Below are 23,522 nucleotides of genomic sequence, written 5' to 3' on the forward strand. Positions count from 1 at the left end.
GGCAAATTGGGCCATTAAAATTATTATTCAACTTAAAATTCACATATAGGTTGGTGGGTCAAAACCAAGAATGGACACTAGAGATTTGAAGTTGTTACCACCTGATGGACTGAGGCTTCTGAGCCAGTTCTCAGTGGACAACAGTCCGTCTCACAAAAATCTACCACCACAACCAACATAGGTTGGATTGATTCTTATTAGGGCTGTCAAGCAATTAAAAAAAATAATCACGATTAATCGTGCTGTTAATAAATGACAGAATACCATTTATTTAAATATTTTTGGATGTTTTCTACATTTTCAAATATATTGATTTCAATTACAACACCGAATATGAAGTGTGCAGTGCTCACTTATTTATTTTTGATTACAAGTATTTGCACTGTAAAAAAACAAAATAAATTGTATTTTTCAATTCACCTAATACAAATACTGTAGTGCAATCTCTTTATCATGAAGGTTGAACTTACAAATGTGGAATTATATACAAAAAAACTTGCATTCACTAAAACAATGTAAAACTTTAGAGTCTACAAGTCCAATCAGTCCTACTTCTTGTTCAACCAATCGCTCAAACAAGTTTGTTTACACTTGCACAGGGCCAGCTCCAGGCACCAGCTTACCAAGCAGGTGCTTGGGGCAGCCACTTCGGAGAGGCGCGGCACGTCCAGCTGTTCGGCGGCAATTCAGTGGACTGTCCCTCACTCCTGCTCAGAGCGAAGGACCTCCCACTGAATTGCTGCCGCAGATCGCGATTGCGGCTTTTTTGTTGTTTTTTTTGTGTTGTGGTTTTTGTTTGGCTGCTTGGAGCAGCCAAAACCCTGGAGCCGGCCCTGCATTTGCAGAAGATAATGCTGCCTGCTTCTTGTTTACAATGTCACCTGAAAGTGAGAACAGGTGTTCACATGACACTGTTGTAGCTGGTATCACAATATATTTACGTGCCAAATGCGCTAAAGATTCATATGTCCCTTCATGCTTCAACCACCATTCCAGAGGACATGCATCCATGCTGATGATGGGTTCTGCTTGATAACAATCCAAAGCAGTGCGGACCAATGCATATTCATTTTCATCATTTGAGTCAGATGTCACCAGCAGAAGGCGGATTTTCTTTTTTGGTGATTTGGGTTCTGTAGTTTCTGCATCAGAGTGTTGCTCTTTTTAGACTTCTGAAAGCATGCTCAACACCTCATCCCTCTCATATTTGGGAAGGCATTTCAGATTCTTAAACCTTGGGTCAAGTACTGTAGCTATCTTTAGAAATTTCACATTGGTTTCTTCTTTGTGAAAGTGTTCTTAAAATGAACATGTGCTGGGTCATCATCCAAGACTGCTATAACATGGAATATATGGCAGAATGTGGGTAAAACAGAGCAAGGGACATACAATTCTCCCCCAAGGAGTTCAGTCACAAATTTAATTAATGCATTTTTTTAACTAGCATCTTCAGCATGGAAGTGTGTCCTCTGGAAAGATGGCCGAAGCATGTGAGGCATACGAATCTTTAGCTCATCTGGCCAGCTACAACAGTGCCATGCGAACACCTGTTCTCACTTTCAGGTGACATTGTAATTCAGAAGTGAGCAGCATTATCTCCCGAAAATGTAAACAAACATATTTCTCTTAGCGATTGGTTGAACAAGAAGTAGGACTGAGTGGAGTTGTAGGCTCTAAAGTTTTACATTGCTTTGTTTTTGAGTGCAGTTATATAACAACTCTCCCTCCCCACATTTGTAAGTTGCACTTTTTTATGATAAAGAGATTGCACTACAGTACTTGTATGAGGTGAATTGAAAAATACTATTTTTTTTATAATTTTTACAGTACAAATTTCTAATAAAAAGTAATACAAAGTGAGCACTACAACACAGAATACAAAGTGTACAATTGAAATCAATATGTTTGAAAATGTAGAAAAACATCAAAAATATTTAATAAATTTCAATTGGTATTCTATTGTTTAACAGTGCAATTAATTGTGATTAATTTTTTTGAGTTAATTGCGTGAGTTAACTGTGATTAATTGACAGCCCTAATTTTTATTGACAATTTCAACCCTCGCCTGTGGAAACCGAATGGGCATACAACTTATCATTACCCCATGGAAGTGGTCCATCAGGAGTGGGGCAGATTGCACTGCCACAGCTCATGCTACACCTGCTCTATGGATAAACAGGAATCTGATCTGTAGATTGCCCTGAAGAACTGTTGCTTCTTCTTCAAAGATTGGCCGATCTGTGAAACTGCATATCCTTTTTTCTATCCTTTTTATTTTATTTCCCTTTAAAGCAATGAGCAAATCTGAGTCATTGTAAACATTTCATTGCCGAGTTGCACAAACCAGTTGTTTCGTCTAGGTGGAGTTATGGGCTAACACTCTAACTTTAACTTGTAGAATTTTTAGACTTCAAGGTCCCAGAATTAAAGACAAGGTTTTCATCTTGAGGCCAAAAGACCGAAAACATCAAGACACTTGATCACGGCCTTGGATAGACCAAGAAACTACCTACACTTGACCAGAGCTCAGAGAGCCTACAGTTTGGTTGAGTGCAGGTAACTTTATGACATCATTACTTCACTGCAATGGAATCTGCTGCCTGGTCAACTTGTGGCACATCATGTTTGCTGAGAGTAATTTTCAACATCTTCTAAAATTTTGTTGTTGTAACCATCGAAAATCTTTTTTGAGGTAGATTCCAGAAGCCTGAGTATCACTTCAAATTAGTAACTTAACTAGGGTTGGATCTGTACTTTTACTCCCACTATTAGTCACATCTTGTACATTTAAACTTCTATCATTGGTCTCCTGTGTTTATGCAGTCATCCCAAATGCAGTACCTGCAGTATAAATGGATGGTATCTTATCAAAGAATCCACTTCAAAGAAGGACATTTATTTTCCCGCAAAACTTCAGCCATGTCATTGGTTTGCATTATTAAAATTTTTGTATAAACTGCACATTGTTCTTCTTTTACTAAGGTAAATAAAAACAAACATACTGGTAAATTAGTACCCCTTATTTACAGTGTAGTAATTGCAGGTTAGAAGAGATTAAAATCCAAGTTTCCAAAAAATACAAGCCACCCATAATTTGGGTGTGTAATTCACAGGAGTAGCTGGGTATGGAGATAAAGAGATATAGGGGGCTTGCTGCACTCACTTTTTAAATATTTATTCCAAGGCTCTCATGAAAAAAAATATTTTCTGTTCCAGAGTGGGGAAAAGAAAAAGTAAAAGAAAAACAAAACAAAAGAACTTGGGGCACTGTTCATTGTTTTGCAATCAATACTCAGTGGCATAAAGCGGGGGGGGGGAGGGGGAGGAGAGAGGAAATTTGAGGGGAAAACAAAGTTGAATTTTTAAAATAATAATTTTTGAAAAATATTAATTGCTCCAGTTCAAACTCTGAAAACTCCTCCCTCCTGCCTCCCACAACCTGGAGTTGTAGGTACTCTTTTAGGTATCATGAGGAGCCCCAACCACAGAGAGCAAGATTTTGAACTTGATTTGATAACCTATTGGAAGCCAGTTAGAGGACAGGTTTGATGTGCTCACAGTAGCTTGTGTTGCTGAGGAGACATGCTGCAGCGCAGTGTACTAGTTTCCTAAGTCCTGGAGGCTTCATGCCTAGATTTATCACACTGGTATAATCCAGCTAAGAGGGGACCAAGTTGTGAATAGGGGAAGCCAGATCATCATCTGCCAACATAGCTAAGCAGAGATGGTAGAAGTTACTTGCAGTTGCTATGTGAGACCTTAGCATCCAGGCACCAGTGAGGAACCTAGATTTGGACTGAATTGACCAATTGTGGGTGTGTTCTTCCAACCAATGGAGACTGCATTGTAGCTGCAAATTCTTTCCTCTGCCCACCAGCATCACCTCTGCCTTGCTCAGGTTCTGCTTCAGCCAGGTGTTCATCCATGGGCTGATCTCATCCAAGCACTGGGCCATCTAGGAGTGGTAATAATAATAAATAATACTCTTATATAGCGGTTTTCTTCAGTAAATCTCAAAAGCACTTTACAAAGGAGGCAGTATGATTATCCCTATTTTCCAGATAAGGTACCTGAAGCACAGAGAAGGGAAGTGACTTGTGCAAAGTCACACAGCACGCCTGCGGCAGAATCAAGAATAAAATCCAGGCATCCTGAATCCCAGCCCAGTGCTCAGTCCACGAGGCCACACTGCCTAGTGGTAGTAGTGTGGTTGTATGTCGTGAAGGATCGGTAGAGCTGTGTGTTACCTGCATATTGCTGGCACGTGAGTCTGGGTTGTCTGCCCAGGTCACCTAGTGGCTGTATGTGAACGTTTAAAAAGAACCAGAGAGAACTGATCCTTGTGAGACTCCACAAGTGAGGGGCCTACTGGTGGAAGTGCACTTTCTCATTGCTATTTATTGGATTCATCTGTCCAAGAAAGACTCAGGCCATTTTAGCACATTACTCTTCTACAACAGGCTATCTGCTCCCTGTAAGGCTCTCTAACTGAGCTGCTCGTTGGCCTTTTATCCATGGACCAGGTGAACTACAGAACTACAGCCATCACCTGATCCTTGGCCTCAAACCCCTCGCCTGAGAGAGAGTCAGGGGTGGGGTTACCCTCAACTCCCTTATAGGGCCATCCCACCATGTGACATAGGTGAACATATGACGATCAGGAGAGATAAAGATGATGCATATATTAAAAAAATATATCTGGGTATAATTTATCAATACCTGGCTGACTGGATGCTAACCCTGTCAAAGAGGATACATACAGCAGCAAGGAGTGGAATGTAGAGAGAATATTCTCCCCCCCCCCCCCCCGCACCCCGATTCCCAGCCAGGACTTTGGAATAAAGTAAGAGCTGCTCCAGACAAGCCACACAGGCTTGATACCAAATCCAATGCGTCCTGGGACAGGATTTTGGGAGTTTAGGGTCTGATCCTGTCCCCGCTAAAGTCAATGTGGAAGCTCCATTGATTTCAGTGGTGCAGGACCAGACCTTTAGTTCATAATCTGTGCCTACCCACTTAAGGTAGACAATCAGTTAAATACTTCATGGTGGAATCTCAGTGCTTTGATTCAATGAACTGAAATAAACTGGGGCACAAGAGCACTGGGCACACTATACTTACAAAAGAGAGATATAAATAATGTATGATCGTATTCTCTGATACTTTCAGGGAGGCTGATCAGGTTAAAAGCAACAAACTCACTAACATTAAAGAAAGAAGACCGGGAGTCTTGTAACGGTTTGCATAAGTAGGAAGGATTAATCATGCTGACAAACACAGAATTTACCAGAAGCCAGACTTACGACGTTTGAATAACTATAGTCCTTCTGTGTGTTTTTCAGTTTCAATTTTGAAAGCTTTTTATTCACAATGAAACCAAGCACCTCCCACTCCTTACCTGTATTAAGCAAAATGAGCAATGTACTCATTGTCACAACCCCCCCAGTAATTACAAGTAATTTCAGGGCCATAATCTCTACTAGAAAGTTTTTCAGTATATTCAAAAGTGACAGTCTGGGGGGCATACATCTCATTGTGGACGCCATTTTCATTGGGGGGGGGAGGGGATGGCAAGCCCACAGCACCTTGAGATGAGAATATCTCACGTCTTCCCCAGAGGCAAACAAGATAATATGTAACCATTATATAGCTGTTCAAGATGTTATACAAATAATCAAAAGCCACGAGACGGGTAGATATTTAGGTTTTACAAATGGAGATTGTGTTTTTGCCCAAAGCTACACAGCAAGCTTGTAGCAGAGCTGGGACTAGTCTTTTGGAGTTCTGGATTCTAGTGTTCATTGAATTAGACTTGCCATCTCTTAATTAACCAAAACGTCTGTACTGCCTGGCAGTAGTGCAAAACACACAACAAGCACAAACATGGGGGGGGAACCCCAGTTACTTTGACAGGGATTTTATTTGATTGTATCCACTTCTAATATTAAAAAACTATTGCTAGCTAACTTGATTTTTTGAGAGAGATTTGTGGCCCAAGATTAATTGTGACTAAAGGTCCCATCAGTAGTTTTAACATTAGAAACATGCTCAGACGGGAGAGACAGCGCTAGAGCTAGCAGCAACAGTTTTCTGTGGCACTAAGTGGCTGCCACATAAAATAATCTTGTGTGTTACGTGGCTACGCTTTGACATCAGCCCAGCATGATAGATGCAAAACCTCAGAGAAATCTATGCCACCTGTGTACATCAGATGAGCCCGCCATTTCACAGAAGCCTGTGCCTTGACATCAGAGCAGAAGATAAAGGTTGTGAGGTCTGTGCCTCAGCATCAGACCAACATGACTCATCATGGAAATTCAAAGAAACCTGCTCCTTGATGTTATCTCTGCAAGTTAATCCTGTACTTATATTTTGCCAGTAACCTCCCAGTAGCCCATGCTTTGGCCTCTGCCCAGCAAACTAGAGATGGGCAGAGGCTCCGGTAAGTGGGAGTGTAACTCTCCATCCTCTGCTGAAGACAGAAGAGTTTCCCTCCTCTCCCTTTCCTGAGTAAGCTCAACCATCCTCTTCCTGTATTTTCAGTGGCTGATGAATGACGACTCATCAGGCAGGAGAATATGAAGCGGAAGCAGGAGTAAGGAGTCTGGCTGAGGCCTTTAAAAGGCTCCACCTATTGACGGGAAGGCTTAGAGCAGCAGTTGTCCAAAGCAGGCCATACATCTCCTTTTTTCTATGGACAGAGCTGTTCCCTTGTTGCTTTCCCCTCCACCTCCAATTCTCTCCCCACTTCAGGGAGACCCATCACTGACTTCCTCTCCCCCACCCAGAATCCCAGGGAAACAGAACCACCTGTCAGTCCTGTTCCCTTCCTGGAACTCCACAGAGGAGTGTGGGATGGGAGCTGAAAGGATATTCCACAATCACATACACAACACAAGAGTGCTTGGGAACATGTACTCCTTTCACATACGTTAATGCCTTCATTCCATTCTACTCCCTGTACCATGGCCTATCACACACTAGGACATAGGTGATACTTCACCACATGGGGTTAACACCTATGATTACATATAGCCAGTGCTGGTGAGCTCCCCTCCTACTCTGATCTGCTTCAACCACTGGGTTGCAAGTCGACTGCTGCAGAAAAGAGGCTCTGTGTATATGTAGTTAGGGCATTTGCTCTATATTATGAGGGAAGACTATCAGGGAAGACTATCAAGACAACAAGGATCATATGATCAAGGATTTTTGGGAAAAACCATTAATGTGCAGAATTAAGCTGCAGCTCTTAAGAGCATCACAACCTCTTACCCTTTACAAACACGACTCTACACATGGAAAGGGTTTGCAGAGCTGCACATCAGAAACTCACAGTCAAAATTTAACCAATACTGAGCCCCATCTCTGGGACTGCATTTATGAGCTCTTAGGGTAATTTCAGGCCCCAACTCTGGCTTCACAACATAGTGGGTTTCTTTCTTACCTGAAGGAACACAGTCTTCTGAACAGCGTTATTTGAAAGATTTGATTGTGATTAAAGATTCAGGTGCTAAGAGTCAATCTGAGATCTTATTCCCCCGTCAATTACTGGAAACAGTATTCACCACCCAGGTTAGACTGCAAATGTGGGCTAAAAGCATGTAAGAGAAAGTCCATCTGTTGCAACATAGGAGCAGTACTGTATTTTGTACGTTAACTGTGGTTTGCACAGACTACATAGCACTCTAGTGCCCCATCAAGGTTCTGAAAAGTAAGGACACAATTCCACATAATGAATTACACAGCCCAGCCATAAAACATTGAGTTACATGATCTACATCATGTGACATATGCTGCAGCATTTTATGACATGTGTCCTGAATATCAATGAAGGCATGACATGCTAGTAATATCAACTAGGCTGTGCCACGGCATAAACTACATTTCAGCTCCCTTCACTGATGTGTATGACAGGGTACAAAACATTCCAGCTTTATCACTTTTCATAGTAATTTCTACACATTGCATTAAAAGAACAGATGAAACTTCCCAGAAGTTTTAGAAGGTGACAATTATCACATTCGTATCAGTTTAGAGGAGCTGTTTATCTTCTGAAAATTCAGAGTGCTAGTCTGGGTAAAAACAAACTTAAAAAAGGGGGAAAAGCCTCATTTAGAAAAATCTATACAATTTTATTTTTCTAAATAAATGTGTAGGCAAATTGCTACAAAAACACAGAATGAGTACATAATGAGTATTGTTGCCTCCAATAATTTACAGCACATATACACAGTCTTCCGTCGAATTCCTACATGGGTCCAACATGTACCTATCATGTTATAGATGCATTTCTTACAATGGTAATGGATGCATTCTCATGATCTTCTGATGGTGTAATACTATTATTGATCAAAGCATGTTGCATTAATATAGTTTATAAAGGATTATGACCATTGTAACAGCCAGTGGCACAGTTTTTGAAATGGTTTTATTTTAAATTAGTCATCCTCATTGTCTGTCATACTGAGGAAAACTACTTCAATCTGTGGCCATGTGCTTAATACTTTTTCCTTGTATAAGAGCAGTCCAATATTAAACTCTAACATGTGTGCACTAGCATCTACTACTCACCTCTGCTGTGTGGAAAAAAAAAAAATCTTTCCTGATGGGATATTTCATCATTTGGAAATTTGAAAGATACCCAACAGACATTAAGAAAGGAACCCCACCAAACTCCTCACCCACAAAGATTGCAGCCACACAAGACAATACCTAGATGTGATACATTTAGTCCACCAAAACCCTGTGGCTACCTTTCCCAAATGATCAGAACAGTCCTGTTTTGGAGTGTTTGGAATACTGTATAAACAAACAAACAAACAAACAAAAACCCGAGCAATTTTTCTAACAGTAAAATAAAGGACCTGAAATAAAACAATTTACAAATCAGATACCTAGTCAAAAGATCTCCCCCTGCCTCCGGAAGCAAGAAAGTTGAATTACGTCAGTATAGGCAAACATCTTTTACATATTCTAATCTTAAAAAAAGTTAAATGGCAGATATTTCTTCTATATTCCCACACCGGCAGTTCACTAAGCTTGAACAAAGCCCATAACATCAGTAAGAGACTTTCCACTGTCTTTTTGGTCCTTATCTAATGCCCACTCAAGATTCAGACCCTGATTCTGCAAACACTTATGTACACACTTGACCTCATAAATGCAAATAGTTCCATGAAGGGCCATGCAACTACTTATATGCGTAACATTATGTACATAAGTGTTCTCAGGATTGAGGCCTTTGACAAATTCTGTATATGTACAACTTAAAAACAACAACTATTGTTCTAGTTTGAGTTCAGTTTATTTCAATGTTGGTATTTCTTAGATAGGGCTCTGTAATTACCGCCCCCCTACACACATATTTTGACAAATTATTTGCTCTGCAATTCTCTTGTTGGTCACCTTTGTTAAGGTCTTCTTCCTTAACTCCTCCATAAAAATGTAAAACTTTTAAAGACAGTTGCATACAGCAACCACCACATTAGTCTGGGGGAAAAGAAGGAGAAAAAGCCCAACCATGTTGTATGTAAAATGCTAAACCACATCTCTGTTGTACTGGTTTTGACTTCACATTTTCATAAAAGCTGCAGATATTTTATCATTTGATTGTCTTGCTAAGGTTGGCAAATCCAATGCCAACGCACGTCATTAAGACTTTCTCTCCACCCTGGAGCTCTTCATGAGATGGCTTGGTTTCAATTTTGAACATAATCTGGAAGAAGCTTCTCAAATGTCGTAGAAACTCAATTCTGAAAGGGAGAGAGGACAAGTGAGTTTTCTTTCTTTTTTTTTTTTTTCCTTTAAGAAAAAGTGTTAAACTATCTTCAACAAATCAGTTACTCATTTAGTTAACACAGAGATCTTGTCCTGTAAGTAGAGCACAGACTAACGTTCAATGAGATATGCAATGTAGTTGAAGCTGTGTTTGTCCCAGGATTTTAGAGAGACAAGGTGGGTGAGGTAATATCTTTTACTGGACCAACTTCTGTTGGTGAGAGAGACACGCTTTCAAGCTCTGTGTGGCTTGAAAGCTACTCTCGCTCACATTCTGGCTACTTGGTACAGAGGTAGGAAAATGGGTGTATGGGTTTGAAAAAAATCTTATTTGTATTATAGCAATGCCAAGATGAAGGCTCCAACTGAGCCTAGCGCTGCAAAAAAAGACTAACAACTCTTCAGGACATAGACTGTCTTTTTATCTAAATAGACCACACAAAGAATGGGAGGGGAAACTGAGACACAGAGGTAGCATAACCTGACTGTGGTCACACAGCAGGTCAGTGGCAGAATCAGAATAGAATCCAGTTCCCATGTCTCCCAATTCAGTTCTATGTCCATTCTGCACCCCCAAAAGGTTCAGTGCTAAACTTTACTGGGATTTCTGAAAAATACTTTTGACAGTAGCTAAGGAAATTCAAAATGTTTTGTGTGTGGCAGGGAATACAGTAAGCAGATTCAAAAGCACATAGCTGATCAGTTTTACAAGCTCCCCTCTGCTAAAATACACGTATCTTTGGAATCTAACAGTATCGTTTAAAAAAAAAAAAAAAAGAATTCAGATTCTGGACTTCTTTTGGAAAAGTGTTTACACCTGAAAATGTATTTTTTCAAGATTACAGGTCTGAAGAGACTTCTCTATGGAAGAGAGACAAAACAGATTAAACAAAGCAGCTCTGAAGAGGAGACAAACTGGAGTGAATATGACAGAAAAAATAATGAATGGTATAAAGAAGGTAAATGGGATGCGCCTTGGGGACAGTCAATGAAACTGAAAGGCAACAAAATGGAAAATTGATAATTGCTCACTATGCGATGCTTGCCCTCTCTTCTGAAGCTGGTACCAGCCACTGTTAGAGAGCCACGATACCGAAGTGGATGAACTGCCGGTTTAATCCACTGGGACAATTGCTAGGTTCCCAAGATTCTCTTCCCAGATAAGCTTAGCCTTCAGAAAGAGGGGACATGCACACCACTCCTGAGTCTTCTTTTGGCAGGTAGCCTGTCCTAAGAGCTTTAATACTACATTGATCACAGTTTTGAGATCAAATTCCTTTTCAGTTCTGTGGCCCCGATGCTATTTTAAGAAATAGTTCCTGACACAGAGGAAGCAGGAGGCAAGAGAGAGAAAAAAAATCACTGCTGAAGCACTACAAGACCTAAGGAAGTCCCAAGGCACTCCCCCAATAGTGGGATGGTCCAGAAATGGTGGCAGCACCAGGAGCACACTGTGGGGGAAATGGAGGAGACAGAGCAGAGCAGGCCATTCTTCATACAGAAACCTCTAAGAGCAGTGAAAGCAAACAGAATTTGGCAGGAAATGGCAGAGAACTGTGGTCTTCCTTTGGGACAGTGTTTAATAATCCTCCGCTGTCTTGTCACATAAGTACGAGGGGTGGAAATCAGGGAAAAGAGGGAGGTTGGAGAGGCTGCAGTTCCTAATGATGGACGCCACCTCCAGGTGCAGCCTTGTCAGTCTGCAGGGGGAAGCAGAGTGCAGCATGGTGTGCAGCATTCCACTTCTCCCTGAACTTCAAACAAAAACCACTGCCTTGAACAAAACAAAAAGTGTTTACAGAAGCAGCCTCTTTTTCCAGAAGGCTGCAAAGTGAAATGAAGTGAGATACATCAATTGCACATGCACTTAAAAGTTTTTTTTTTTTTTTTTTACGGGCAAAGTAGCTTGTTCTGTAGTTCACTAAATTATCGTCGCCACAAAAGTCATTTCACTGACATTCATTTACACTTCAAGCAGAAAAGTTAGGTCTACTTTACACTTAAAAGTTAGCTCGACCTTGTAGGTTGCTCCAAGCTGTGAAAAATTCCACGCCCTGAGCACTGTAGCAAAGTTGACCTAACCCTTGGTGTAGACTCAGCTACATCTATGGAAGAATTCTTCCATCAACCTAGCTACCACCTCTTGGGGAGATGGATTAACTACATCGGCAGAAAAACCCCTTCCATCAACTGTAGCAGCTGTAGTGTAGACATACCTTTAGACTCCACGTGACACGCTGTCCCAAAGCTAGCTAAAGTGGCCTAACCAATTAGAAGTGTTAGTATATTGCACAAACACAGCTTCTATCTAATGGCTGCCTTCATAAGAAGGCAGATCTATTACAGAATTTGCTGTCAGATCTTTTCACTCCAAGTTTACTTACTCTCCAACCACACAGCTATGATGACAAGAGTCTGTTCAACATTTAAATGTCTATATATACACACATTTCCCAGACATCAGGCAGCCAATTACAGTTTATGATCCCTTGTGCATATTATAGAGCCATTAGACAAACACACCCTCCTATTTTTTGAGGCTGTTGTGGTTAAAACATGATGCCAAATCTCAAACAATGAGATGATCTCAGGAAGTGTTTGACAGTAAAGCTGGGTGACATTTTATAGCCAAAGCTTTTTTCCCCCACCAAAAAATGCAGATTAGGGTTGACAAACATTTTGTGAATTTGTGTTGATTTTGTCAAATTGTTTCAGTTGATAATCGATAAACTAGGCAAATACAACTTAGATGGGGCTACTATAAGGTGGGTGCATAACTGGCTGGATAACCGTACTCAGAGAGTAGTTATTAATGGTTCCCAATCCTGCTGGAAAGGTATAACAAGTGGAGTTCCACAGGGGTCTGTTTTGGGACCGGCTCTGTTCAATATCTTCATCAACGACTTAGATATTGACATAGAAAGTACGCTTATTAAGTTTGCAGATGATACCAAACTGGGAGGGATTGCAACTGCTTTGGAGGACAGGATCATAATTCAAAATGATCTGGACAAATTGGAGAAATGGTCTGAGGTAAACAGGATGAAGTTTAACAAAGACAAATGCAAAGTGCTCCACTTAGGAAGGAAAAATCAGTTTCACACATACAGAATGGGAAGAAACTGTCTAGGAAGGAGTACGGCAGAAAGGGATCTAGGGGTTATAGTGGACCACAAGCGAAATATGAGTCAACAGTGTGATGCTGTTGCAAAAAAAGCAAACATGATTCTGGGATCCATTAACAGGCGTGTTGTGAGCAAGACACGAGAAGTCATTCTTCCGCTCTACTCTGCACTGGTTAGGCCTCAATTGGAGTATTGTGTCCAGTTCCAGGCACGGCATTTCAAGAAAGATGTGGAGAAATTGGAGAGGGTCCAGAGAAGAGCAACAAGAATGATTAAAGGTCTTGAGAACATGACCTATATGAAGGAAGGTTGAAAGAATTGGGTTTGTTTAGTTTGGAAAAGAGAAGACTGAGAGGGGACATGATAGCAGTTTTCAGGTATCTGAAAGGGTGTCATAAGGAGGAGGGAGAAAACTCGTTCACCTTAGCCTCTAAGGATAGAACAAGAAGCAATGGGCTTAAACTGCAGCAAGGGAGGTCTAGGTTGGACATTAGGAAAAAGTTCCTACCTGTCAGGGTGGTTAAACACTGGAATAAATTGCCTAGGGAGGTTGTGGAATCTCCATCTCTGGAGATATTTAAGAGTAGGTTAGATAAATGTCTGTCAGGGATGGTCTAGACAGTATTTGGTCCTGCCATGAGGGCAGGGGACTGGATCGATGACCTCTCGAGGTCCCTTCCAATCCTAGAATCTATGACATTTTGATTAAAAAACTAGAATATAAAATTAACAAGGCATGCATTAAATGGATTAAAAACTGGCTAACTGATAGGTTTCACAATGTAACTGTAAACAGGGAATTGTCCTCGATAGACTCTGTTTCCAGTGGGGATAAGTTTTGGACCCAGGCTATTTAATGTTTTTATCAATGACCAGGATGAAAACAAAATCTGCACTGAAAGTTTGAAGATGACAAATATTGGGGGAGTGGTAAATAATGACCAAGACAGGTTACTGATTCAGAGAGATCTGGATTGGCTAGTGAACTGGGCATAAGTAAACAATATGCATTTTTATATGGCTATGTGTAGAGGTATACATCTGGTAACAAAGGATGTAGGCCATATTTACAGGATGAGGAACTCTATCCTGGGGAGGAATGACTCTGAAAAAGATTGGGGGTCGTGGTGGATAATCAGCTGAACGTGAGCTTTCAGTGTGATGGTGTGGCCAAAAGAGCTAATGAGATCCTGGGATGCACAAATGGGGGAATCTCAAGTAGGAAGAGAGAGAGGTTATTTTACCTCTGTACCGAGCTCTGGTGGGACCGCTGATTTAATTCTGTGCCAGAGATGACGTGCCTGGCATGTGAGCACCCCTCCCCCCAATTAATCTGGTCGAGTCCTCCTTCACACAGGGTCGGGGGAAGGGACTTATTCCAAGTATTGTTCCCACTCCCAACACCATAATCCACCAGCTGCACTACGCTAGACAAAGGAAATCAATTCTGTATATATCATTTATAAAGTAAGTAGTTTGGGATTTTTCGGTGTGAAGGTGCTAAATGCAAGATGATACTAACATAGCAGCAATTGGGGGGGGGGGGGAGGTGTGGGTTGGGGAAATGGAGTGGAACTCAATAGCATTTTGCCTCTCATTGTTATTTTTTAAAATGTCTTATTCACCTATGCTCAGTAGCTGTGGAGACTGATTTCTCAACCCTTAGATATTAGCAGCACAGAAGTTGCAGACAAGGAAAAAAAAAAAAAAAACGTACATGATCTCACATGAAACATGCCGATCTCAATAGTAACCCTCCTCCACTGTCAAAACCTCTCCACCCCACACTACCGTTACAAGAATGTCAACAACTAAAGCAGCTAAAATCAGTCCACTTAAAAATTAATGCTTTACAAACTTTGTGGTTTGAAACTGTAAGACCTCAGATTATTACACTCTTAACTGTGTAGTCTAATCATTGATGTTGGATGATATTACTGAACACTAAGTAGATACTCACCTTATGATGGTCTACTTCACCCCTTCCATAAAGATAATCCTCCATTGCTCCCCTCAAAATCCATACAAACCCCCTTCCACACAACTCTGGTGGATCTGTTGGTTTCTGAGGTATCAGGGTTTGGTAGTAGTTATGCAGTTTGTAGCTTTCATGTGATGGCACCATCATTCTTCAGTTATCACAGTACTGTACCTTTCACGTATACAGCACCGGTACCATGATAACCGAAAAAGGACAGTTCATGTTCTAATTGTTTGATATCATCCCCACACATGCATATCTCTCCCCTTTCCCTTAAAGGGGTACTGTTTGATCAATTCAATCTCTGGTAACTGCTTTGGTCTAGTCAATTGTTCATCAGCCAGCTATGGTAACAGGAAAGCAGTGTGCCTTTTGCCCTTCTGTGTCCCAACCAACAATGGGGGAAACACAGCACTTCTCTCTCTTCAGACTGGTAACTGCCACAGACCTTGCAAAACTGTCAGAAAAAAAGGCCAAAACAAAAATAAAATGCAATCCATAACAGTTCTAAGACTCCAGGGTCCCAAGCATCTCAACGAGATACACCCTTGAGGTGTTTCTCTTTGACACTCATGCCATGAGCTGGATATGATCTTGGTGTTAATCAGCCATTCAGAATACATTCCATTATGTGCACAACTACAACAGAGGTCATTAGGCAAAATAAGAGAGCTTATGCTAGCCAACAAAAATGTAATTGATGTGTAAACAATCCAAGACCAAGAACCAACAACAAACTGGTCTCTGAAAGTTTAATTGCCTTGGAATCAGAGGGAAAATAGGAAAGTAAGGAAGTGTTCTTCAAGTGTGTAAAAATAAACACTAGGTAACTTATGTGCTGATCGTTAAATGATCAGTACAAGTAAGTCTGTTCATAGCCACAAACAAAATGTTCTGCACAAAAATACCTGTTATTCTCTTAATTGTAAATTAAACAAGATGTGATATTGAAGTTAAAGAGAACAACTTACGTGTACGGAGACAGAGGTCCCAGTAGAACTTTGGAAACATCCTGCTGTCCAAGGGTCATGAGGAGCAGAACTAGGCTCTGGTTTGTTGAATCCACACAGCCTCCCTGTAAACACAAACATTTTAATTATTAATCTTTATACAAACCAGAATATAGGAAAAAAAGATGGAGGAACGTTTACTTAAAACACAGATCTATCACAGCTCTCACATTTCAAGGGTCAAAAGATAAAATCCAGATTTTGTAATAGTAACTAACTTCACAGGGCATATTTGGAAAGGGACTCGAGTTAAAAAACACAGTAAGGAAATTATTTTTCTAACACTATTGATTATGAAAACCCAGGGAAATTGAAAATAGACTAGTCTCTTTCAGGTTCATGTGCACGAATAGATTACTGAAATGCTTGGGTTATAGCTCTTTAGGTAAATGTTTAAAATGGGACACAACCTGAAAGCTATTCAACTTCAAAAAAGTTAGTTAAAAGTAGTTTCAGGTATTGCATCTGCCCAACCCCTGGCTGCCAATTATTGTAGTTGTGCAGACACGTTTTCCTGTTTTCAAAGAACGTTTCCCTCTCCTGGTGTTGCTATGTGAAAAATCCACACAACTACACACAGGCTACGTGGAACTACACAAAGCGCTATCAAATGCACAAAACAAAAACCCTGTGGGAAAATAATATTTTTCTCCCAGGCTCGGCCTCTCAAATTACACCCTGGCAGCTTTACTTAGGGCAGAGATAGGGGAGTGCGCTGTTTTGAGTAAAGCTCAATGCCTGTATATTGAATTATTGGCTGAGTATTCAGCATATGAATCTACAGCATCGTCCAAGGTTATGTCTGGGGGAACAGCTGAGCAGTACGCAACCCCTGGAGTTCCTCTGGCTTTTGAAAGTCCGTTGTTCTCTCCATTCCTCGTGCTTGTTGCAACTTGACCTGGCTAGGGATGTAGGCAAGAGTGTAGAATCTCCCATTAAATTTAGAGCAAAAGATATTTGCAAACAACTGGACATGGCAGTTGCCCCCTTGGCTTTCTTCTTCAAAGAGCAGACATAGTTTGGAGAAATACTTTTGTTCAAATATGTCAAGGAGGGCATTTATGACTGTTTTCAAACTATGAAGATAGTCTGTTTGGGAGAGAGGAGTTTCACCCATGCAGGTTTAGCTAAGTTGAAGATCTACCACAGTACTTACTTTCTGGTAACTTGTTCAATTACCTGAGAAATAAAGGTCTAGCCACATTTCTGGCTCAGATGCCTTTTACTACACTGGCTCAAAAGCAAGAATATTTGCTATGTAGTGAAAATGTTTCTATTATAGGGCATTTGACCTATTTGCCTGATAGACTGCTAAAACAAGTATATAAAAGAGAGACTCCTTATGACCTAAATGAAATAATGCATTTCTAACCCTTGTTAGTTTATTTTTGTATATTGTTGCAGGGATTGTGACTTTAAAGTTGTAACTGATTCTGGGGCATGGTTGAACTTCTGTTTTTTGTTTTTGTATTTTTTAAAGAACTGGTATTAATTTTATTGAGTTGTGTTGATTTTAAAACTCATATTGATCTTATATGTATTGTACTGTGTGCTCTGTTCTAAGGCTAAGATGCTATATTAATATAATTGAACTTTATATTTGTCTCCCGTATCTTTCAGTTACTATAAACAAAAGTAAAAACATTTCAGACAGCAGTGTCATTTTGACATTGACACTGCCCCTTTAACATCCAAACAAAAAATTGATTGGACATTTTGAGATAGTCTTCAAAGACTTGGGTTTACAAAATTTGTTTTATTATTAATAAAAATAAAAATTAAATAACCTAAATTTGGTTCCCAAACTAGTTAACAGTATCCCTTTAATCAAGACAGTCTAGATAGCTTGGAAACAATTGCAGCCTTTAAACTTTACTTAGGAAAAACTCTTTCTTTTGATAATTAGAAAGTAGGGAGCATGGTTCTGGATACACACCAAACCCAATTACACAGTAAAACCCCATTTATCCCAATGTCACATTTCCTCCTAGCATGAGCAGTTTATCCAGAAATTGCAAACTGACTGTTCAATCCTTACTTTTAGATGGCCCCGAAATGTTTCTGACAAACAGGGTTGAACTATAATGAATACATAGCAACAAGCCATTCCTGCAACTGCTTGCAGCTTTCTGCATTTGAGCAAGCGGATACATTTTATCCTGCTTAGTCGGAAGAGAGACTAGCTTTTTTATTACCAAATAAAGCTACTCAAACACATGCAAGAGAAAAATCTGCATAAAATTAAATTTGGACTCTCTCATAGACAGCTTGATCGAAAACTCACATCAATCAGTGGATGGTCTCCTACTGACTTCAGTGGGTTTTGGATCAGATCCTTAATAGGCTCTCCAAAAATTTTTTTGAGCCAACCAAATTAACCATTTCAAAAACTTGTACATGTAATCACACACTAGAACTATTACTGTTCAGTCACCGGCAAGCAACATTTGCTCATTTTATTTTATTTTTCTAAGAAAGTATTTTACCACCACCATCCAAACAATTAAAAATACCCAAAGTAGAAAACTGTAATCATAGAATATCAGGGTTGGAAGGGACCTCAAGAGGTCATCTAGTCCAGCCCCCTGCTGAAAGTAGGGCCAATCCCGAGACAGATTTTTGGCCCAGATCCCTATATGGCCCCATCAAGGATTGAACTCACAACCCCAGGTTTAGCAGGCCAATGCTCAAACCACTGAGAGACTTCAGTGCTGAATTGGCTTAGTCAAGATGACAGGGTGGAAGGAAGGACCCATAAAAGGTTTATTGTTCGACAACACTGGGAGGCCATGGCTGTGGAGGAAGAGGCGAGATGCAGTACCATAGAGCACTGCGAACATCAGCACAGAGGACTTGATTTGGATTCTGTACTGAAAGGAATGCAAAGAAAGCAAGACACTGGGACAACGTGCTCATGGACAGCTGTTCGATTTGGAGATTTTGAAGGTGTAACTTCATTCCTATACTAGACTCCTTCCATTAACACTCCTTCCAACCCCCGCCCCCAAGTTCTGCTCACATTACTTATTCCTCTGCCCTATACTTGGGGTGCTGAACCCCCCACAGCTAGCTGAGCACTGGACTTTTGGGCACTTGAGAGAGTGTGTCAAGAAGGCTGCACACTGACCCTTCCAAAACGAAGCTGTGGGGCCCCATTCAAATGGCTTTGTAAGGAGCTCTGAAATTGTCCTGCACTGACCCTGGTAGTTGATGATTGCAGTCTTACATCAGTATTTACAACTAATTTGAATGTGAAATGGAGAAACAATGAAAGGCTGCTCCTTTCACTTCAGAGTTTAGAGCCCAATTCCTCTATCCAGATTATTTTTTGCCTGTGAATGATTTCTCAAAACAGTGAACGTTTCTGACCTTAACTTCACTGACTTCTGTCCAACCACTGCTGACCAATGCACACGGTTTTGTTTATTGGTAACTTTTTAAAGTGCATTTATTCAGCCTGGAGAGTACAAAGGTAACATGAAACAGAAAAAAGGCCAAGTGCCTGAAGTTCAATTATTGCAGTTACAGTGGTACAGAAATAAAGTGCAGTCTGAATGACTAAAAGTTTAAAGAGTACACGGCATTTGTCTTGCACTATTTATTTTCAAGTAATTTCCAGATGTTCTATCTACATTTGATTGACTATCGTTATTTAGGCTTTTTAAAAAATAATAAAAAATTAGTCTATCAGCAACAACTTGCTTGTAGAAAAGAGTGGATCAATTGCTCGTTAGTCACTGATCTGGATGATCTAAGTGGTATAGTTAGGAAAACAGTCAAAAGTCGTGTAGTTTTTCTCTTGTTAACTGTACAAGCAGGGATGGCCATGTTTACTGAATAGACACCTGATCCACAGACAGAAAAATCTCAGGCTTCCCCCCTCAACTGGTTCAACTCATAGCTGTGTACAAGAGCTTCTTAGACAGAACAAGATGGTGTATCATCTCCCCATTAACATTTGCTTTAAAAACAATCTGTGCAGCAGAAGAGGCATGAGCCTTAGATAACTGTTGGGATATATATTTTGGAGGGCACGTGGGGTGTATAGTTAAGGTTCTCTTTCCTCAGCACATTCCTCTTCCTCTCCATAGAGGATGCGGTTTGCTCTCTACATACTTGTTGCTATAGCAACACTCAACATGGAACACATCTTTGATCATTGATTTTTCTACTTTGGCTGGCTGACGAAACTTTATGCCACGTTCCTACACTTCAATGGTCATGACTACTCTAGCTCCACTCTTTAACCACTTGAATATGGATCTACATTCAAGAGAGATCTTTTCCGTTGAAAATTTCAGATTAAATTCAAACTCTCCCCAAAATAATGAGGAAAGCAATAAGATCACTACTAAAGGCCACCAAGATTATTGTTGCTCATTATTTGTATTATGGTACCATTTAAAGCCTCAACTTAAATTAGGGCCCCACTGTACTACATGCCAGATAGACACAGTGAGAGAACGTTCCTGTACCGAAGAGCTTACAAACTATATACACAAGATGGACAAAGGATGGGAGAGGAAACAGAAGCACAGGGAGGTGACATGAGCTGTCTGCACCACAAAGGCAGCCAGTGGCAAAGCTGGCCTAGAACCTCACCCTCCCGAGTCCCAGTCCAGTGCCCTATCTACTGATGAAACTTCCACCACTTTAAGAAACCCAGACAAGCAGGGCGAAAGCAGCTGTCAGGAGAACTGTCTATTGATGACACTTTTCAATGATTATTCCTATAAAGTACTATGTCCAATAGTGCTAAAGTCACAGAAGACACCAATCTATGTCCCTTGGAAGGCTTGCAAGCTAGTGTGGACAGGGACTGATTTTTTAAAAACAGCTTCTGAAAATTGCTTGAGTCTAGAGGCTCGGTTCAACCCTAATCAAGCAAGATGCACCCACCTGGGGCAGAGAGGAAAGAAATTTCCCTTCAGAAGACGGCAGAGTGTTTGCACTGCTGCCTTTCCCGAGTGTGGGCAGCTTTAACATGTAGCTGGGGTGCCATAAGAATCCTGCTGCCCCCAGGGGGGTGAGAAGGCATGCACTCAGTGTGCTGCCCATCAGGTACCATGCACTCTTTGGACTGAGCTGGCTGAGGGCCCCAGAGAAGAGCTGTGCCATTGGAGCCCCTCTTATAGCAGGCTTTCTGCCACCATCCCTGCATTACGAAGGCCCAGGCCAGAGTAACCCAGGGATGAATCATGCCCTGGGTGAGTACCTGGTCTCAAAAGATTCCCTAGAACTGTGCCCCATCCACACTGGTGGCATAACAAAGTTAGAAAACAGAATTTTAAAGCTGCTTTAGCTAACAGCCCCACAGCTTAGACCAGCCTAGAATTAGCCACTTTACCCACAGCTCACATCAGCCCATTAATGGGTAAAATGACAAAGGGATCACCTGATCCACCAACAGTCCCCAATCCTCTCTCAAACACTGCTTTGCACCTCACACCAGTGCTACCACACACAGACATCTGATCTGCTGATCTGAGAACCTCGCTACCTTCCTTCTCTGCCTTATCGCATTGCCTCTTTCTTAAAACTTAGCTGATTGCCAGCTATGCCATTAGAACATACGATCTTCAGGCCAGCCCCGTCTCCATTTATTTTGCAAGGTACTTGGTACATTCTTGGGTGCTTAACAAAAAAAAAAAGGGTGTAATGATTAACAAAGCAGTCTCCTTAGTGGCTGGATAACATATAGTTTTAATTTATAAAGAGCTAGGTGGTTTTATTGCTTTTTAAGTAAAAAATAGCCACTTCTGCTGGGAAGCCATGTGGAAATAAGGGTTTGATAGGAAATTGGATTTCTGATATTTCCTATTATCTGAAGGGTTCTAGGGTGTTTTCGTGGAGCAGCAGACTCAGAGTGGGGTTTTTAAGAATTTAAACAGAGGAGTAAGATTTGCAATTCAGCTTTTGTAAATAAAAGTGCTGGATGTGGCTGCTGCTGTAGGTAATTGCTACTGGAGGCATATAGCAACAGGCTGTGACTCTAACCTCCCCCCTGCCGTGCCGCCTCCCCCTCCCCCCAAACACACTTACAAAGGGCCAAACTTTCAAATATAAATGGCCTTAGCTGCACTCTCAAACATATGTGCACTCAGATCAGTATAGAATCATAGAATATCAGGGTCGGAAGGGACCTCAAGAGGTCATCTAGTCCAACCCCCTGCTCAAAGCAGGACCAATTCCCAACTAAATCATCCCAGCCAGGGCTTTGTCAAGCCGGGCCTTAAAAACCTCCAAGGAACGAGACTCCACCACCTCCCTAGGTAACGCATTCCAGTGCTTCACCACCCTCCTAGTGAAATAGTGTTTCCTAATATCCAACCTGGACCTCCCCCACTGCAACTTGAGATCATTGCTCCTTGTTCTGTCAGTATGTTGTAGGCTAGCACCCAGTTTGTACACTCAGTAGAAACATGCCAATACTGTAACAGAGCCTGGTACCCCAATGACTGCCTGGCTCATAACATCCCTCACAAGACTGTCACTGTTTGGGGATAGAGACTGCATACTCCCCCTTGGAGGAGCCATTTGGAATAAAGTAGAGTAACTCCTTGCTTAATGTTGTAGTGATGTTCCATAAAAATGTGACTTTAAGCGAAACTATGTTAAACAAATCCAATTTCCCCATATGAATTCATTAAATGGGGGGGGGGGGGGGGGAGGAAGAGGGGTTTAGGTTCCAGGGAATTTTTTTTCACCAGACAAAAAACTCACACACACACACACACACACCTACATACATACATACACACACAGTATAAGTTTTAAACAAACAATGTAATACTGTACACAGCAGTGATGATTATGAAGCTTGGTTGAGGTGGTGAAGTCAGAGGGTGGGATATTTCCCAGGGAATGCCTTACTGCTAAATGATGAACTAGCACTTGGCTGAGCCCCCAAGGGTTAACACGTTGTTAATGTAGCCTCACATTCTACAAGGCAGCACAAACGGAGGGAGGGGAGACTGCATGGCAGACAGAGAGAGAGACACACCTTCTGTGTGAGAGAGACACTCATTGCTCCTTTAAGTACACTGACCCCACTCTAAGTACATTGCCTTTTTAAGTAGATCAGCAAGTTGAGAGAGCAGCTGCTACCAACAAGCTCCCTCCATCCTGAGCCCTGTCCTGTCCCACCCTGCTCTATGGAGATGGGGTAAGCATGGGGCAGGAGCAGGGGGGAGGGGACACCGTTACATTAGCTCCCCTCTTCCTCCCCTTCCCCCCGCACAGCAAGCAGGAGGCTCCTGGGAGCAGCTCCAAGGCAGAGGACAGGAGCAGCACATGGCAGTGGGGGTGGGACAGCTGAACTGCTAGCAATTGATAGCCTGCTGGGCGGCTGCTGCACAGGGAACTTAGGGGAGCGGGGAGCTGATAGTGGGGCTGCCGGTCCATCCTGGTTCCAACCCCCCACCAGCTAGCTCCAACAGCCTGCTCTTTCTGCAAGCAGTGGACAAAGCAGGCGGCTGCCAAACAAAGTTATAAGGGAGCATTGCGCAACTTTAAACGAGCATGTTCTCTAATAAATTGATCAGCAACGTAACAATGAAACGTTAACTGGGACAACTTTAAGTGAGGAGTTACTGAAATTTACTCAGAGTTAATATGGCATTAAGGTAA

General features: G+C 41.4%; 1 protein-coding gene across 2 annotated transcripts in view; it reads right to left on the minus strand.

The window, feature by feature from the left end:
* Nucleotides 1–2,587: 2,587 nt before the first annotated feature.
* Nucleotides 2,588–23,522, minus strand: part of RCL1 (RNA terminal phosphate cyclase like 1) — a 59,525-nt gene continuing 38,590 nt past the window's right edge. Inside the window, exons 8-9 of one of the 2 annotated variants that reach the window (XM_034774013.1) lie at nucleotides 15,855–15,958; nucleotides 2,588–3,955 (exon numbers count right to left, since the gene is read on the minus strand). In XM_034774013.1, the coding sequence (XP_034629904.1) occupies nucleotides 3,919–3,955; nucleotides 15,855–15,958 (141 nt within the window). In that variant the 3' untranslated portion in view covers nucleotides 2,588–3,918. Of the gene's footprint in view, nucleotides 3,956–9,288; nucleotides 9,753–15,854; nucleotides 15,959–23,522 lie in introns of those variants that run through there. The other variant, XM_034774012.1, reaches the window with a different exon arrangement.

The sequence above is a fragment of the Trachemys scripta genome, chromosome 6 (assembly GCF_013100865.1).
Source record: "Trachemys scripta elegans isolate TJP31775 chromosome 6, CAS_Tse_1.0, whole genome shotgun sequence".
Taxonomy (NCBI): domain Eukaryota; kingdom Metazoa; phylum Chordata; order Testudines; family Emydidae; genus Trachemys; species Trachemys scripta.